The sequence below is a fragment of the Polyodon spathula genome, chromosome 10, assembly GCF_017654505.1.
Source record: "Polyodon spathula isolate WHYD16114869_AA chromosome 10, ASM1765450v1, whole genome shotgun sequence".
NCBI classification, from domain to species: Eukaryota; Metazoa; Chordata; class Actinopteri; order Acipenseriformes; family Polyodontidae; genus Polyodon; species Polyodon spathula.
In genome coordinates, this window is record NC_054543.1 from 865544 (window position 1) to 884902 (window position 19359).

A 19359-nucleotide genomic window follows, 5' to 3' on the forward strand; every position below is an offset into this window, starting at 1 on the left:
ATGTCTGCACATGGTTAGCTGTGGTTCCATTCTCACAGTTCCCCTGATTACCATGTAGTTGAATGTTTTAGACATATTACAGCACACAATTGTTATGATATGACATCACTTCTGCAAACAGGTAAGGCCATACCTGATCAATTCATCTCCACAATAATAAGCTAATGATTAGAATTGGAAAATCAATGACGGCTTTTGAAATGCCAAAAATTGTATACTTCATGTAACCAGTGCAGCAAACTCTCTCCCATCAGCAATGGCTTTGTCCAGTCTGACATGCTTGTGGCACATTTTATATTTGAGTTTTCAGCTCAAGAGTACCAGCCCTATCACTGAACTAGGCTGTAACTAACATGCAAATGTTTACGAAGCTCTTCTATTCAGTCTCTCTGGTAATTAGACACGATTCCCTGGGCTTTTAAACTGGCATCAAAAGGAATGTGCCGGCAATAGCTGCTGATGATCTCACCTCCATTGAAACAATGCCTTGTAAACACTTGTATCAATCCTACAAGCACCCAGCTTTGGAGTAGAATATGCAATGATACTAAAGATCTATCTGCTGGGTCAACTTTCAGGACAGCCAGTTTGTCACTTAAACTCTCTGCTTCTCTAGAATAAGCCTATGCAAAGCTGCTGGACAGTGAAGAAGTGAAAGCCCTGCAAAGTAATTTACACAAGATGTACAATACATAATCTCGCAGAACTAATAAATCACTTCGAACCATTATGTCATTTAACATATTTCACAGAGGGTGGCACAGTGCTTATTGGTTAGAAAAGATAATACAGCCTGAAGACCTAGAAAGCTACCATCAATCAAATTCCCGCGGTGGTGCTATTGACAGAAATGGGGCGTTCAGTCAACTTCAGGACATGAGAGAATGAATAAGAATTATTGGATGGCTTATAAAACAAAGGATAATGTGCCTCTGTCAACCAGGCAAGGTATTATTCTTACATACTGTACAGTTACACGTACCACTCCATTTATATATGGAAACCTCTGTAATATTAGAAGTGCAAATCTTTGAAGAACAAGGATAAAATGCAATGTACGCAAATATGCCATCAAGTGAATTAAAAAGCAAGGAAAGTGAACACCAAAGCATTACCACAGCATAGGGCTTTCGATCTGGATTTAAAATGAGAGGACCAAGGGAATGGAATCTAAAAAGGTCCTGTACATAAACGCTAAACCAAGCTATACACATGAACACAAATCAAGCGACTAAATGAACCGCTTAACCCTTCCAATGTGTCCCATAGAGTGGTCTGAGAGTTCAGCCGAAATCAAAGCATTTGAAGACATTAGAAACAGGCTGATCAAAGCCTGTAGGGATGCTGAAAGTTTCAAACTCACCCTGGCATTTCCCTCCGTTCGTAGGGTCTCCATAGTATCCAGCCATGCAAGCCTCGCACTGCTTTCCTGTGGTCAGGTTTCTGCACTGTTCACAAACGCTGCTGTTCACACACGTGCTGTGTCCGTTGCACTGGCATGCTGGGAAAGACGACAACGTTGGTACAATAAATGGCATTGCGTTTCCAATCAATAATTCACCTGTTTTCCAAATTAGTCATCAAACAAACACCACTGATGTGCAGAAACCTGATTTCAAAAGAACCACACAGCAGAGAAGGTCTTTGGGTCAGAGTTCAGGTGCCTTGGTCAAACGTTTTTTTTTTTATAAAACTTGCACTGTGTAGAATATCTACGGCTATTATTAATTTAATTAACAACTTAACCCTCTCAACTGCACTCCAATACTGTCCATGAAAAAAAAATGTAACGCTTCCACATTATACTGCATTACATAATACTTCAGGGTTGAATTCGGGTTGACTAGAACAATGATTTTATTTAAAACAAAACCCACGTTTACATCGTAATAGAAAATGTTTTGGGTCTCCAGGTTCCTGCCAATGCTACCCAACGCAGGGTATTGGCAGCATACTGCAAACAGAAAGATACTGGGTCTCCACTGTAGTCTACTATATGAAACCAGGTCATTGATCTGTATGAACACATTCACATGTGCAGAAGATCAAAGAGCCGAGTTCACCTACTTTGGTAGTGAATCACATGCTATACACTCAAATCGGAAACACAGCCTTTTCCTCATTATTTCTAGATGAAGATCAGGATCAAAGGACTGAGGAGTTTTGGTGGTGACATATCTTCAGCAGGTCCCTCAATAATTATTAGCAACTCCAAGTTTGACGTAAAGCCAACAGAAGCATTAGTGATTATTCAGAAAGAGCTGAGAGGGGAAAAGCACACATTCTTGGCTGAAGTTCAAACCATCAATGTTCAATGAACTGTCAGGAATATGTCTGAGGTAATTTATGAAGGAAAGCTGGGAACTTCAATACATATTTTTGTTCTGGTCTGTAATACAAATCCAAAATTTACTGTTCAGAACACATGCAAGATGAAATTCCCTGAAACATCTGAGCCTCTTGGATCAAGGTATATGTAATGAATTGGTCTGGGAGGAGAGCGTGAGAACCAAATGTCATTGCTAAAAATAAGAGCAAAGCCTTGTCCCATTTGTTTCTGCTACAAAACCACATTCGTTGTAACACTGTCTTACAGTCTTGCTTTCGTCAATATTGCTCAATCAAAAAAAAGCAATTAACATGTTTTTAAGACAGACCACTGGTTCAATAACCTTTATGTTCATGTTAAAGACAACATTTCCACAACCAAGCCTGACACCACCCTGTATTTAAAAAAACAGACACAACAAATGTTCATGTTCATTATCAGAAATCCACCCTCACCTGGACAGTGAATAAAAGCCCATTCAAAGCTTTTGTCCTTGGGGCACAGGCCCTGATCAAGCACCAGGTCTTGGCCCTGCTTTCCAATCCCCTTCATTGGTCCCCTTGATGAGCCTTCAATGCACTGTCCTTTGCCGGTGTTGCTGGGGTCGTTGCACCATCCGCAGCCTGGCTGCTCCAGACACAGGCTGCAGGTACGGAGTCCTGAGCAGTTTTGAGCTTCAGAAAATAAAAAGGCAGAGCATATTTCAATATAAAGCTGTCCAAAGACATTCAAACCTGTGCTGTTCACTAAAAGAGAACAATTTTCTTAGCTGTTTACACCCATACAGAACTTTTTGCTTATCCACGTTTCTGAATAGCTTGTCGTATGTGTAGGATATTCCCTAGGGTCACTGCACTCCAGTGCACAAGCATACACTATCTGGGGCTTAACCTGACTTAAGAAACACGTTACTCCACTTAACACTCACAAAGGCCTTCCATAACCTCTGCAATCTAACTGGAAGGCAGAAGACTGGATACACACTACTACAATCAGGAGGCTTGCATATGGACTCGGAAGTGTTTAATATGCACAAAAATGGCACCGGTGGTTGTCATTGAAAAAATCTTCATCTTCAAGCTTCATCTGCCTGTGGCTTTCTTCAAACACTCTTATTTCTCTCTTGCAATGCTTGAACGCTTTTATCAATTCATTTTAAATCAATATATAACAGTTGTTATTAGGTTTGTGTTATACATTTTGTGACCTTTTTGTTCTTTTTGCCTAGAAGGCAGGGTGGGTAAATATATACAGTGCTGGAAAAAATTAAGACACCACTGCAAAATTATCAGTTTCTCTGGTTTTACTATTTATAGGTATGCGTTTGGGTAAAATGAACATTTTTGTTTTATTCTATAAACTACTGACAACATTTCTCCCAAATTCCAAATAAAAATATTGTCATTTAGAGCATTTATTTGCAGAAAATGACAACTGGTCAAAATAACAAAAAAGATGCAGTGTTGTCAGACCTCGAATAATGCAAAGAAAATAAGTTCAGATTAATTTTTAAACACCACAATACTGATGTTTTAACTTAGGAAGAGTTCAGAAATCAATATTTGGTGGAATAACCCTGATTTTCAAGCACAGCTTTCATGCGGCTTGGCATGCTCTCCACCAGTCTTCCACATTGATGTTGGGTGACTTTAAGCAGCTCAGCTTTGTTTGATGGCTTGTGACCATCCATCTTCCTCTTGATCACATTCCAGAGGTTTTCAATGGGGTTCAGGTCAGGAGATTGGGCTGGCCATGACAGGGTCTTGATCTGGTGGTCCTCCATCCACACCTTGATTGACCTGGCTGTGTGGCATGGAGCGTTGTCCTGCTGGAAAAACCAATCCTCAGAGTTGGGGAACATTGTCAGAGCAGAAGGAAGTAATTTTTCTTCCAGGACAACCTTGTACTTGGCTTGATTCATGCCAAAGCTGCCCGATTCCAGCTTTGCTGAAGCATCCCCAGATCATCACCAATCCTCCACCACATTTCACAGTGAGTGCGAGACACTGTGGCTTGTAGGCCTGTCCAGGTCTTCGTCTAACCATTAGACAACCAGGTGTTGGGCAAAGCTGAAAATTGGATTCATCTGGGGGTGCTTCAGCAAGGCTGGAATCGGGCAGATTTGTCTTTGTGAAGGACGCATGAATCAAGCCAAGCACACTGTAAGAAACTTGTTCTTTATCTTCCAGCCTCATCTTCTCCAGACATGTGTGACAGACTCACAGTTTAAAAAAAAAAAAAAAATGTGATATTTTCATTGTTCCTTGTAAAGATCAATACAGCCGCGATGAAAACAAATGTAAATCCAGAATAAAAATAGAACTGTGTCTTTGAACGTCTCCTGCAAACGTAAGCTGTGTAGCTCACAACACTTCCAGAGAGCCTGCAGAACAATGTCTCCAACCAAGCTCTAATCTCAGGTTGAAGTCTATTTTCACACTGTAAGCTGCACCGAGCCGACGCTAAAGAACAAACATCCTTTCAAAAGTTTTGCACTTGTTTCTCTGAAACGCCTTTGGGAAGACGCAGCATTCCAAAAGCTAGTTAAAGTGATTGTGTGCAGGTGTGGCAGTTTAACAAAGCTGAGGGCATCTTCGTTTGGTTTAATGTTCCCATTACTTTGAATAATTTCTCTTTAGGGTTAAACATGCAATTGTAACATGAAAATTGTTATACTGTATTTAGGGTACGTCAGTTACGTCAAAAATGTTTTTTTTCAAACTGGCAGCAGCCTGAATGTAATAAACCAGCAGCACAAAGCCCTAGCGTTCCCTGCTTCTGGGTCTGTCTAGCTGACCACTTTTCATTTAAGGATTGATCACCAAAACACTTACAGCCGAACTCCAATATAATACCTCAGTTAAAGCTACAGACACTGTAGCAGTGTTAGAGCGACAGAAGCTTTCAAGGCCATCAATGTGCAATGACAAGAAAGGACAGGAATAGGGTTTCCTATAGAAGTGCAGCTGTGCTTCTCCACTATTTTAAATAGGAATTTTGGAAAAGTACATGTTGTAAATTCAGATATTCAACCACCCAAATGGCCAAGAGTAAATGGATTTGTGTATTTATTAGTCTAAAGTTAGACACCTCTAAATGAAAATAGTCTTTGTGGGTTTTAGTAGAGGAATGTCCAGATTCTACCAAGGAGCAATTTAAAATGGATTCCTTGGGACCTGTGTGCTTCTATACTCGAAATAGCAATGTATTACACATTACTCCTGATGTTCACAGGTTGCTGTTGGTTATTTGCTTTTTCTTGTTATAAGTCAACATTCTTTATTTCACGGGTTTCCATGACAACTAAATGGAAACCAGTCTTCTCTCTGAAAATGTTTTACTCTTGTTTGTTCCGGTCTTGCCTATTTTAATAAAAGTTTTACGTGGCAGGTAATTTGACAATCCTGAAAAAATGTACTGAAACATGCTCTCAGTGGCTATGGAAACCATTACACAATGAACAAAGAACAAAGGAAAGAGCAAGGTACCTGGGGGAGAAATGAACTTCAACCACCATTTTAGAAAAAAAGAAAACACATACATGACAAAGTTTTTTTTTTTTTTTTTTTTTCCCCACCAGTAGTTTTAAATTGAAGCTCTTGCAAGGACTTGCAGAATTGAAGCAGACAGAAAAAAAAAATAGACAGATTTCCTTCACCACAACACTGATATTCAAGTATAAGAAAACAGATGAGAGATGGATTCTGTTCACTAAAGCACCACCCACTGAACTGATGGTAAACTGACACTTATTTTGAATAGCTAGAATATTTACATTGCATTATTAAAGCACTCTGGCCAGAAACTTACAAAAGAAAATTGAGAAACTTGAAAAATCAGAAAATATATCCCCAACACGTGTTTTGAACAGTCACAATGTCAGATAACCATATATATTTATGATATACATTGTAGATCTGTTTTGAATGACAACTGAATTAAACACCAATTCTTTTGTTGTTCTTTCTAGCAGCTAAAATATGAATAGCGTTGAAATACTCCACCACGCTGTTCCATCTCAGTTGCTAAACCTACCCATCAGTTTTCAATTGAAATTCTCACTATTTGGTTTGAAGAAAAAAAAAAAAAAAGAAAATGACTGTGCCAGTTGTCACAAAAGAAAACATGCTGTATTATCAAACCCAAACTCAAAAATGTCTTACTTTATGTAGATGCGGTTCTACATAGAAAACGTAAAATATGTGGAGAAATGACATTGACTAGTTTAAATGATATAGGTCAGGCATACACACTGTATTTTTACTTTGGCCAACTTCCCAATGACACAGATATACTATATATATATATATATATATATATAGATATGTCTGAGACATTTATCACGCGGTCTTATGCAGAAGAATTTGAGCACAAGCAAACTGTGCTGAAGGAGACAGGCTTTCAAAAGGCTGTAAATATTGGAGCACTGACCTCTTTGGAGTCTCTCAGGAGACTTGTGCATATACCAATATACTTTTCACAAATGAATCCCAATTGAAAAGTACAATTAAAACTAGAAATGAAAAGAGCAGCCTGCCAGGATCTTCTAAAGGCTTCAGTACGTCACTTTTCTATTTGGATATAAAAAGCACTCACAAGTATAAAGCCTCACACCACAAGAGACAAGGTGGGCTGTAAACACAAACTCACTCATGGAGGATTGAGTTCATGAGGAAAGCAAGGAGTTTGAAGAGACTACTGTCTCCCTCAAAGACTGCAGGATTCTCTGAATATGTCAGCCCACTGTTGGAACCAATACAATTATTGATCTGTTTGCAACATATTTAGAAACTTGACTACCTGGGAACAAGACTGAGAGCTTTTACCCTTGGGATTCTAACCTGGAGACTGGAAAAGAAAACCTAGACTGTGTTTTCAGCCACTGTCATGTTGTACAATATCCTGTGCAGTGCTTTTAAAATAACACCACAAGACAACTAGGACAGTCTGTATTAGCGGGAAACATTCCCAGTCTCTATCCGAGACACATTGAAAACTAGGACAGTCTGTATTAGCGGGAAACATTCCCAGTCTCTATCCGAGACACATTGAAAACTAGGACAGTCTGTATTAGCGGGAAGCATTCCCAGTCTCTATCCAAGACATAGTTTCACACTCTATCCAAGACATAGTTTTTACACCTTCAGCATTTGGCACATTCAACCTTTAGAGATCAGCCTTTCCAAGAGACCCAGCAGTTAAACTTTTACAGCAGTGCTCTACTACAAGACAGGCTTTCAACTCTTTGCTAATTAAATAAATCCAGTGAGCAAGCTAGCGATATAAGGGACACTCAGGGCATGACTATCTTGGATGTCAGGACTCTCCTTGTGTAGGTACATCATTCAAATGATTAGCTTACAGAGATTTAAGAATTAAATGGGTAGAGGGTCTAAAGTAACACTAGAACGTCCAAGATAAAGAGCCAAACACAGTAGGACCTATGAAACCAGCAGTACGAGAAAAAGCTTGAATTATGGAATGAACAAAAGTAAATGTATGCACTGAACTAATAATACCTGTGTCTCAGACTGTGGGTCTTATGTTTCTGTGGATAGTAAAAGCAGATTTTTAGAGAGATTTAATACCAAGGAACTGTCCAAGGACTCGCGCATAATGCCAGGACTATTGAATTATACGGGAAGGGCTGGTTGAATGTTTGGATTGTTAAAGGCGTAGAGGGACTGACTTAACTGTGGTTCACCAATTCAATTTGTGAATTTTGCTGAAAGCAGGCAGGCCCTCAAGGCCAGGGCTCTGTGAGAGAACATGTACTTTGGTTAACTCTCTCTGTGCCGAAACAGACAGCTTTACATCAACAAAAAGCAGCAGCAGCAGAAACAGCAGCAGAAGAAGCAGCATATGGGAAAGAGTGCATTTGAACAAAGAAGAAGAAGAAAAAGAAGCAGCAGAAGAAGAAGCAGAAGCAGCAGCATATGGGAAAGAATGCATCTGAACAAAGAAGAATCCTAAAATCCACAATGCACATTGTCGCTGACTGTACTCACGCAGGCAGTTTCCAGTCTGCCACTCCAGGCACTGCCCGTATGGGAAGGAGATGACGTAGGCGTTGGAGTCCACACAGCGCTTGGCGCTGCTACACCACATGCACTCCATGCCTTGGCTGGTGCAGTTGGAGCAGGTTGTTCTCAGGGAGCATGGCGTCTTGCAGGGCCTGGCATTCTGGTTTGGACTTACTGTGAAAACACACACCAAGCAGCTAACACACCGACTCCCAAGCCAGGCATTCAAGATGAGTTTACTATTTAAACATTCAATTACAAACACCCACAAACCATCAACTCCATGGTGCAAAGGACACAATCAATCTAACAAACCGCTCGGCTCTACAAGAGTCTCTGTTAGGAGCCACACTGTAGGAATAGCTGATGAAAACATACATGGTAATTTTTTTTTTTTTTTTAATACTGTATAGTCCAGGAAAATGCCACACCTAAATTCCAATAGAAATCAACAGAAAATATCACAAACACTGTTTCATAAGATTGGAGAATGAACCGTTTTTGAGTTCAGTGCAGAACAGTGTGATGCTGAACAGTTGTTTCTTCAGTGCAGGCCTGCCCCCTAGAGCACATTAGTGTTCAAAACCACAGTTGGATCAGAGGATGCTGCAGTATTCTGAACAGACTTTGTAGGGTAAAACTAAATGAAGAAGTAAAACGTTCTCGTTCTCACGAGTGCAAGAATCTTGTACTCAGAACACAAACGTTTGCAGAAAGACAAACTAACACATTCACAAATATACAAAAACTCAAAAGGAACTGGCTGAATGCACAGCATATTTGCGTGTAAAAAACTGTCAAAATCCAATAGGAAGAGTGCACTATGCATACAAACAGTAGAAATGTTAGACTGTGTGCTGAACTTTAAGGTATTATTCTACTGATACTGTACATTTCCAGCCAAAATCCTGAATGTCATGCTTTGTTTCCTTTTCATGTGTAGAACATAATTTTGCTTTGATAGATACACAAGACAGAAAGACAAAGACACATCCTGAATTAACTGAACTGGGTCAAGGTATTTAAACAACTAGAGTCTTAGATTCTTTAGTTAAAGCTCCGGCACCAAATCTGACCCGAAGTCTTTTCAAATCTAACATCTTGTAGCCCTTCTCGATGTCAAACAAAAATCAATCCGCTTTAGCGGGCATGTTATTTTCATTTCAGTTTTAGGGTTTTTAAAACGGGTGTTGAAATGTCAGGTATTGGAAACAAGGACCATTACAGTTTATGTTCTAGAAAATAAATAACTCAACCGATTTAGCCCCTGTCTGCATTCTAAAGCAGTGTACTTGTATGATACCTACCGACAGGCTTCTCACAGATTAAGCCATCTGCCATTGCAGTGCACGGATTGGCTTTCAGACCTGCCACCTCGGCCTTCTCCAGATAAGCACAGAACCCAGAGTCATTGGGCTCTCCAGGCTGCCACTGCACGGTTGTGTTGGTGAACGGGGACATGTCCTCCCAGCCCCAGTAAGAGATGTTGATCTTGCGCAGCCCAACCCAAGGAGAGATCTTCTGTAAAGAAAAGAAGGCTGTGAAACAGCTCTATGGTTTTAATCAATCATTTCTTAATTCTGTTTACCATCATATAAACTAAGCAATTATTTATTTGTTTGTTAGTTTGTACGTTAGAATTGTTCCAACAAATTGAACAGGCCAAGTGAACTGGTAAGAAGAAACATGAAAGTAAGCCTGTTACTGAAAAATCAAACTTCCACAGATATTTTTTCCTGTCTTCCCCTGAAACCATTTGCCAGTCAAGCCAGGAAGGAACACCTTAGATCGCAGTGTCCATGTTTCTGAGCTCCACAGCCCTCACTGCTGCACTGATGGCCCATTTAAAAAGGTAATCACACCCCTGAAGCTCTCACAATTAGAATTTCACTTGCAAAGACAGGCAACAGAGGGGTGGGGGTGGGGGGGGAATCAGATACCATTTCATTAAGCTCGTGTGGAGAAGATGATAGCGCATTCAGAGTGATTTACATAGAAGCAGACAGACAGATGGGAACAGAAGAGAATCTCTTTGCAACAAAACAAATAAGCAGGTCAAGGTACATTCTGCTTTAAAAAACAGGAATTATACATCAGTTCCGATGTATTTATCATTAAACCCAAATCTCAAAACAACACTGTTCAGAATCTGGTAAGATGTTTAACCCTTTAAGGTACACAAGGAACTGGGCACGTGTTCAAACGGTATCTTCTTAAAATACATTTGAGAGTGACTCGGGTATCACAAGGAGGAAACTGCCAATAGGGATGACCAGATTCAACCTTTCAGTAAATTTTAAACCTGGTCTCATCTACCGCATTGCAAAAATAAGAAAATGTGCATAATTTTATTTGTGTGAGACATATGTCCCCTGTACCTTAAAGGGCTAAACATCGTCCAAAATAACCAATACTGTGAAACTGAAAAAAATAAAAGAAATAAAAACAACTAATGAATGAAAGCATGAAGTCTTTCCCAAAACTCAACGTAGGTAAGCACAGTCTGTTGTGTTGGTCGTGAGGTCTTTGTACACAGTGAGATATATCTAAACGTGATACAGTGAACAATACTGCGATTAGGGAACTATAATGAAGATGTAAACAAAAAGAGTAAACTCGGGTCTCAAGATTATTAATGCAAGCCATCTGAAACGCCTTTTTGTTTATTCTGCAGTAAATCGAATTAGAATGTATCCATGTGTAATTAAATGTGGTATTAGCTTAAAAAGAGAAGGGCACCAAGCCTTCAAGCAATACCCTCAGCAGGGCATCGTGTCTTCAAGCAATACTATTAGCACACTTTTATTAAAAAATATATACAAAAAAATACAATGAAAAAGCTTAAAAGCACCAGTGCAGTTTATTTGTTTACTGGTAGACTTCACTAGGTGGAGGCTATCTTTAGCCACCAGACTTGCCCGGGGTGGTTCTCATGTGTGCAAGTCTGCGCTAGATCACTTTAACACAATTCAAACACCAGCAGGACAATAAAGCCAGAAGTAGACTGGGGCAACATTACTGATCACAATCATGAAAATGCTCAGGGGCCAGCCCAGAGCAAGCAAAACTTGAAAAAAAAAAAAGTCTACTGCGTATTCTTGTGACTTGGGGGCAGCTCTGTTAGTTTGGCATGACTCATGAGAGGTAAAAGGGGGCATTGGAAAAAAAAAAATCTGTATCTACCTGTACAGTGTACTTGTGCAGTTCATCAAGGACAAAGTCCACCTCTTTGGAAGTGGTTAGGGAGGCGAGGTTGCCGCTGAGATTATAGCAGTACAGTTTGGCGTTGTCATAGCTGTCCCGGCTGGCATTGATCCGCAGACAGGCATCCCCAACATGGTTCCAGCCCTCTCCACAGAGATGAGCTGCAACAGGATACAAAGCAATACTGTAACGACACAGGGTTTAATCCGCTCCTACCCTTTAGAAAGAACACTGGATTCTAATTGCAGAGCCCTTTAAAAAGCCTGGGCAGCGTCACGTCCACTCAGTTGTTAGATGTCAAATGCTGTCTCCTGGGTGATTGTATACACTACAGGCCACAAGTCTGGAAGCATCAAATGCTGTCTCCTGGGTGATTGTATACACTACAGGCCACAAGTCTGGAAGCATCAAATGCTGTCTCTTGGGTGATTGTATACACTACAGGCCACAAGTCTGGAAGCATCAAATGATTTGCTGAATGACTGGAGGGGGGGGTATTGCCCTTTTTTCCTCACTCAGACCCCTTTACATCCTAAATATCTTGCTATCCTTAAATAGATAATCATGTCTATAAAAACTTCCACAAGATTGAAATGAGCACAACATTTCACACGTGCAGTGGCACCCTAAAGTCAATCGACTTATTAGCAATGAGAAATGACTGGGTATGACATTTTCTCACATTTAGAGTTAGCTTAAAAAAAAAAAAATAAAATAAAAGTTTGCAGCTAACTACAGCCAAGGACAACACAACATTGAGTACTGTGTCAGTCTTGGCAGTCATCACTCAGGAGAATCCTTTTTTGGAGGGTAAAATAGAGAACACATGCTCCACCCAGTCATTCAGCATCGGTAGTAAATGTATCCTATTTGGGGAACCACTTCAAGACGGCTTGCTCTTTAAAATATTTTGTATATTTGTATAGAGGAGACCATCTATCCATCTAAATTAAAACCTCCCAGCTTTGATCTTTTCTAGAATGGCAGAATGCCTTCCTTATAACATTTATAACAATAATACCGAAAAATTCACGAGTCAGTTGAAGAGTAAGTACAGCAGAGGCCGTGAAGTTGCAGGGTTAGGACCGTGCTGGTTTGTCCTGGTCATGCCACTTCATCAATTCCTTATTGCTCTGTGTACTGAGTCAGTTGAGTTGAAACACATCCTCCCATCCCTGCTTGCCATACAGCTGTGCTTGAGCCACAGCGTTCTCTAGTGTGCTCGTATAGTTTATTTAACCTTCCCTGAGTCCAACAAACCCATACTGGTCAGGCACCAGGTTGCCTGCACCACTGAATAACTAGAATAAACTGAAAAAATCACATGCTTCTCAGTCCTCATCCTGCAGACAGGCTCGAGTAAAGGGACAGGACTCACATTCACAAAGTCACCTACAATCACGACCTGTTGTGCATTAGGAGCTGTGCCACTGTACAGCAGGAATATATGTTTGTGCTCCGACAGGAACTTCACAGTAACTGTTTTTAATTATTATTATTATTTTTTTTTTTTTTATCAACTGAGGATCAACATTCATAAACTTTAAAAGGAACAAATTATAACCGACCTAATTTCAGTTCATTTTCTGAATACACAGTTTTTGTATAAAACTTATTATTCTTGGTGCTTCAAAAGATCACACTTCTCAGAGTCAGCCTGTTTTTTATTTACATAAAAAAAACAACAATACTCATGGGTAAAGTTACAGACATAAAATAATGCATCAAACATCAAACGGTTTTCTTGTAGTGTGAGACCAATTGAAAATACAAGAACCTCAGAGAAATAATATGAACTGGCATTTCTCCTGGTATAGTCTGGGCTCCTTGATTACTCTGAAAGGCTGGATAAATGCTATGTTAATACCTGCTCGCAATGATAATGCACCCATCCACCGTGCCAGCATTGTGAGCAAATGATAATGCACCCATCCACCGTGCCAGCATTGTGAGCAAATGATAATGCACCCATCCACCGTGCCAGCATTGTGAGCAAATGATAATGCACCCACCCACCATGCCAGCACTGTGAGCAGATGATAATGCACCCACCCACCGTGCCAGCATTGTGAGCAGATGATAATGCACCCATCCACCGTGCCAGCATTGTGAGCAGATGATAATGCACCCACCCACCGTGCCAGCATTGTGAGCAGATGATAATGCACCCATCCACCGTGCCAGCATTGTGAGCAGATGATAATGCACCCATCCACCGTGCCAGCATTGTGAGCAAATGATAATGCACCCATCCACCGTGCCAGCATTGTGAGCAGATGATAATGCACCCATCCACCGTGCCAGCATTGTGAGCAAATGATAATGCACCCATCCACCGTGCCAGCATTGTGAGCAGATGATAATGCACCCATCCACCGTGCCAGCATTGTGAGCAAATGGTTTGAGGATCACAAGGGAGACTTTTAGCATTGTTCATGGCCACCACATCCCATGATCTCAATCCAATCCAATCTCAATCACCTGCCTGCCACTCTGCACCCACTGCGAGACCCCTTCCAGCATTTTGTGGAGTCTTGTGAAAACGAACAACATTAATACATGCAAATAAAGAGACTCCTACCAGGCAGCGCATGGCACTCCTGCTGTCGCTGATCCCACTGGCAGTTCAGGTTTAAAGAGCAACTCTTGCAGCTGGTCAGCTTCGTGCAGATCTGTTCGTTTCTCACATGGCACTTTGTATAATTCTTCACAGACTGGAAGAAACAAAACGGCAGGTTCAGTCAGGAATGCACAAGTCCCACCTCATCAAACGTATTCTAATAAAAGATGCTCCCTGGTGAATAGCACTCTTTCATCAATGCCAGGATGTTTGTTTTCTTAGTGTCAATGGCAGTATTGTAGGAAAACGGTTTTGTTAACAGGCAAAATGTTAAGGCGCCTTGAGCAGCGAGCAATTCAAATCTTAAAACGTATTGCTCCAGTTAGGTGTACCAGTGAGCAGAATGAATTTCAATGGGATTAATTAAAACGCAAAGAGCTGATGCTGTACAAACCTTGTCCATGGAATTGACTGTAGGTGACAAATCAAAATGAAATATCCTCAAGATCACGCTTGGATCACTTAGCCTAAAATTGTACTGCCCTCAGATACCATGGTCGTGACACTGCACATTGTAAATAGAAGATAGGGTAGTAATTGAGGACAGCAAAGGACAGATCAGATAGGGTCCAAGTGCTGGTAGCAGTTGAATAATGCATCTGCCCGCTGTCAGCACACCTAGAGCTCTCCTATATACTCACCACAGTGCAGTTGCTGGATGCTGAAATGCACTTTTTGTCTTCACACCACTGGCAGCCGTTGGTGTTTGCCGTACAGCTGGCACAGTCAGTGTATCTGTAACACCTGTCATCCGCAGACACTTAAACAAACATAGGAAGAAATAAAGTAACCAAATAAACAGACTGTGTTCACTATCAGACATAATGCACCTCAAGAAGACAGCATATGGCATGTTATCAATTTATATTTCACATAAAAACAACCCCCACCTTCCGCTCAATATTGATGCCAAAATGCTTTTTTTATTTCCCGAAAGAAATTTGGATAACAGAGGGTATTCATGCATGCACACATACTGCACTATAGGGCATTATTAAAAACTGTAAATATCAATACAGGGTTATTAGGATATCAGGGTAACACTTCGCATGCAGGGTCTCTAACTACTATGTATTTACACACTAGTTACTTGGCAAATGCATGTGTACTTACACATAATTACAATGTTATTCTGCATAGTTACAATGTACCCTAACTCCAAACCTAACCCTTTTCTGATACAATTGTGCATAACTTAATCCTGTTTCTTTTAAAATCAATTCCCATTTTCTACATCTCAAGCAAACAGGATCTTCATTTTAAAGATGTTTTTTCCTTTTAAAAATACACAAAAGGCTTATAAAATATTCAGTGGTTTAAATATATTTCTTCCCTCGCTCCTCTAATGAACAAACATCAAAGTCAAGCATTACATACAGTTAAAGGGACTTCGTGTTCCCCTGCAGATTTTCTTATACTTAATTAACTCCTCTAAATTCAGATTCATGGTGTAAACCACTTCCTGCCACAATCGCTTCTCTTCAGAGACCAGTTTTTACACAACAGTCCCTATTGTTTGTATGCAAGCCTGCAGTTTTTGGCAGTAGCCATGAAATCTCACAGCAAGCAGTTCTATATCCTGCAGGGAGGAGGTCAGCCCACTTTTTGAAGAAAAAAGCAATGGATTAAAATTTTAACTGGGACACATTAGCTCCTAAAGGCACAGAGAGAATATATATATATAAAAAAAAAAAAAAATATATATATATATATAGATATATGATATATAGTAGAATATATATATATATATATATATATATATATATATCCGATATGCTTAAACATAAATTAACCGCAATAATTTTATTATTATTATTATTATTGATAACGCCGCAGGTTTTTGTAGTTTTGTAATTCTTACCAGCAAACCAAAAAGTGTCCCAAACGAAGTCTAATTTAATTAAACTGAATCAAATAAATACTTGCAAAACCAGCAGTCCCCTTCCCACAGTATCATTTGACAGCTGTTTGTACATGACAAGTCAGATTCTTTTTTGTTATACTTTAAGCAAGGAGGTATACAAAACAATTTCTTCCGTGCAGTTTAAAATTGTTTTAAAAACACTGAAACCTTAATCAGCGTGCAAGACCTTGCTGAAAGAGGCACTGTACTGTCAGCTAAACACAGAAAACCTGCACTACACATGACAGGAGACCGACAGAACTGTGCAAGCACAGAAGTGGTCATCTCCTAAAGGAAGCTACACTTACCAGCATAGGAGCGGTCCTTTCTGTGAATGTGTATTCTGTACAAGTTAATGGGACTACCTCACAGGCATGTCTTAACTGTAAAGATTTTACTGAATCTATGGGGACTGTAACAAATGCTATGTGTTTCATGTTTAAAATGTGCTAAGGGGGTCTCTCTGAAGCTGAACTTTCTAGAATACTGGTGGTTGTATGAAGGTTAGTGCAGACCAAAAAGTCTATACAGAAAAATGTATTAGAAATGAAAAAGTCAAGTGATAAAATGTATAGCATGGGTCTAGTCACAATTTTTTTTTTTTTATATATACATGCTAGATTAAGTATTCACAAAAAAATATCCTAGACTAACAAAAATGTCTCCCAGATCGTTTTATCCCATAGTAAATCTAATTCTTAATATTTATGCCCAAAATGTCCCAAGCGTCGTTTTTATACAGTTAGTTAATATGACCCAACAATCAAAACATGTAAGAGTAGACAATCTGCACAATTATTAATGATGTCAACAAATGACTGCTTTTATCCGCCTCTGTAACTGAACACGCTGTATTAATGAACAGACAATGTGTACAAGTATTAACAATGCCTAATCTCAGTTCTTCAAGGGTTTTAAGTTGGGTAATGCAAGGCAACATATTTTAGAACAAACACATGCTAAATCTGTAAGCTCTTTAACTGCAAGGGGTAAATATTTTGTTTTACTATTAAATGATCTGTCTAGGATACACATCTAAGATGACATGTCTCGTTTACAGTATAGGTCAACACATCAAAAATCACCAACACAGAGAAGACACTGGCCCACCACTCATGGGAGTACCAGGGATATGTGGGTTGAGCATGGACATCTTTACAGGCATAAAGATCAGTCTTGCAACACTACAATAAGTTTAGTCACTTGTGATTGCAATGGTGCACGTGACTGTTAACACATGGCTGGTTTAAAACATACTTTTCTTTTGCGGGCACTGAATGCGTGGGAAAGTGCCATTGGTGTGACGGGGATCCCAGGACACACAGCGCTCTCCATCCCAAAGACAGCGGATTCCTGAGCCCGCGTCGAGGCACGGCTTCTCTGCTCTGAAAGCCTCACAGTTGGGCAGCTTGTAAACCAGGACGTCATTCAAGAGCACACTGGAGAAACCTCCAAACACATACATGGATCTGCAGTGGACAGGAGGGTCGTTAGCATCAAAGTGCCCTGACACAGGAGAGCAGAACATGGAAACAAAAACAATACAAGCCCTGCCATCATTTAAAGAGGTGTTCATGTTTTTAATTGTATACAGTCGACATTTCCCACTCCACTAATCCTTTTGAAATACACAAACTAAGCGATTCAGTATTTTTCATCAGTTCTGTCATTTCTATGGTGCCACATGAAAAGTTGTTTGGCTTAAAAAAAAAAAAAAAAAAAAAAAAAAAAAAAAAAAGGTGGTCAACTGGGAAATCAAACAATACCGTCCAGACAGAGTGATTTTCTTTTGATATGGAGCAGCTGAAGTGTGATACTCCAATAGGGAATCGCAGAAGACATTGCTAATTAGTCAATACAGAAATTCAAGGGACAAATTTGAAAATACCAAAAACCGTGAGTAATCTCTACCACGGTCGCTGTTAATTTGGCTGTAATGCATATGGACAGCGATGTCGTAAGTAAAATGTAGGTATGTTGGCCCTACGGTCTTTACAGAGGTGCACTTCAAATGTAAATCACGATGTCAGTCAGCAGAAGAGAAAAAGAAATCCCCAGACTTACCCATTACTGATAACCGCAGAATGCCCAAAGCGGTTGAAGTCTCTGTGCAAATTGGGTTTTGGCAACATTTTCCATTCATCACAGGCTGTGAGGGCAAAATACAGTATTACAACTTTTGCAAGACAACAGAAATTGCTCTTAAAAATGCATGTAGTGTTGTTTGTTTTTGCAGTGCTTTGTGAGACTTGTCATGCTTGCAGAAGTAATTTGGGGAAAGAAGCCATGTACAGAGCCATGGTCACCTTCTCTCCAAGTGTTCTCCTTGAATTTGCCTGCTGTCTTTTACAGACGTCCCATTTTTATTATTCTTCCAGCTTTCTGTTCTTCCTTTGTCTAACGCACAATTCTTTTCTGTTCCACTCCAGTTAAGTACTGTACCCGTGGCGGGGTGTGCAGAACACAGTAAATACTGACCTCCGTTTTAATATTCTGTACAAGGTCAGAGTAGTCACTGAAAGAAACAAATGCACTGGCTGCACTGAAAGCCTTCAATTGAAGATTGATCAGGGCAGCCGCCACATGCAAATGCAACCTGGCTATCAAGCTAGTTAGCTGGTAAGGACTGTTTCTTACTATCGGCTAGGCAGCTATAAAAGGGTAGCAGGACTCCCAGCCCTGACACAAAGCTGAAAAGGGAAGCCAGTAAAGACTGCAGGAATACAGCCAGGACGATCCCCATTTACATTTTGTGTAATGTAAACAACTTCACAGTTCTAGACCAGCTTTCTTTGTCTATACCACTGGTTTGGTAATAATATATATTATATACATTATATAGAATTGCATCTATTCAGGTGCTTGTGCACCTGTCTTTTACATAGCTAGAGAACCCACCTGTATCATTTTTATATGGAAACAGGTCACAAGAAAAACAATTGCTTTTTTTTGTTTTACAAATCTGACTAAAAACTCCCAGGAACCATACTTTGTTAAACTGCTTTAATGCTTCGATGTACTATATAAATTTACAATCCATTAGTAGTCACTGTATGCAACAAAACCAAAATAGTTCATAGATGATTCTAAGATTCTGAAGCTGAGAAAAAAATAAATAAAAGCATTACAACCACCACCCTTTTAAACCAACCATACATAAAGATGTATCATCAAAATGAAATAATTTCTTCAAATTCATACCATTTAAAACAGATTTCATTTTCCATTTTCTACAAAGGTGATTGCCTATTAAACAAAGCTGACAATAGCTGCTCCTGAG

At 39.8% G+C, this 19359-nt stretch overlaps 1 protein-coding gene across 2 annotated transcripts in view; it reads right to left on the reverse strand.

Moving 5' to 3' along the window:
• atrnl1a (attractin-like 1a) overlaps window positions 1–19359 on the reverse strand; it is a 163324-nt gene that overhangs the window by 103996 nt on the left and 39969 nt on the right. The window contains exons 11-19 of one of the 2 annotated variants that reach the window (XM_041260693.1): window positions 18144–18228; window positions 17337–17548; window positions 14818–14936; window positions 14138–14270; window positions 11536–11717; window positions 9660–9870; window positions 8338–8526; window positions 2785–3003; window positions 1364–1501 (exon numbers count right to left, since the gene is read on the reverse strand). In XM_041260693.1, coding sequence (XP_041116627.1) covers window positions 1364–1501; window positions 2785–3003; window positions 8338–8526; window positions 9660–9870; window positions 11536–11717; window positions 14138–14270; window positions 14818–14936; window positions 17337–17548; window positions 18144–18228 — 1488 coding nt within the window. Of the gene's footprint in view, window positions 1–1363; window positions 1502–2784; window positions 3004–8337; window positions 8527–9659; window positions 9874–11535; window positions 11718–14137; window positions 14271–14817; window positions 14937–17336; window positions 17549–18143; window positions 18229–19359 lie in introns of both variants that reach the window. The other variant, XM_041260692.1, reaches the window with a different exon arrangement.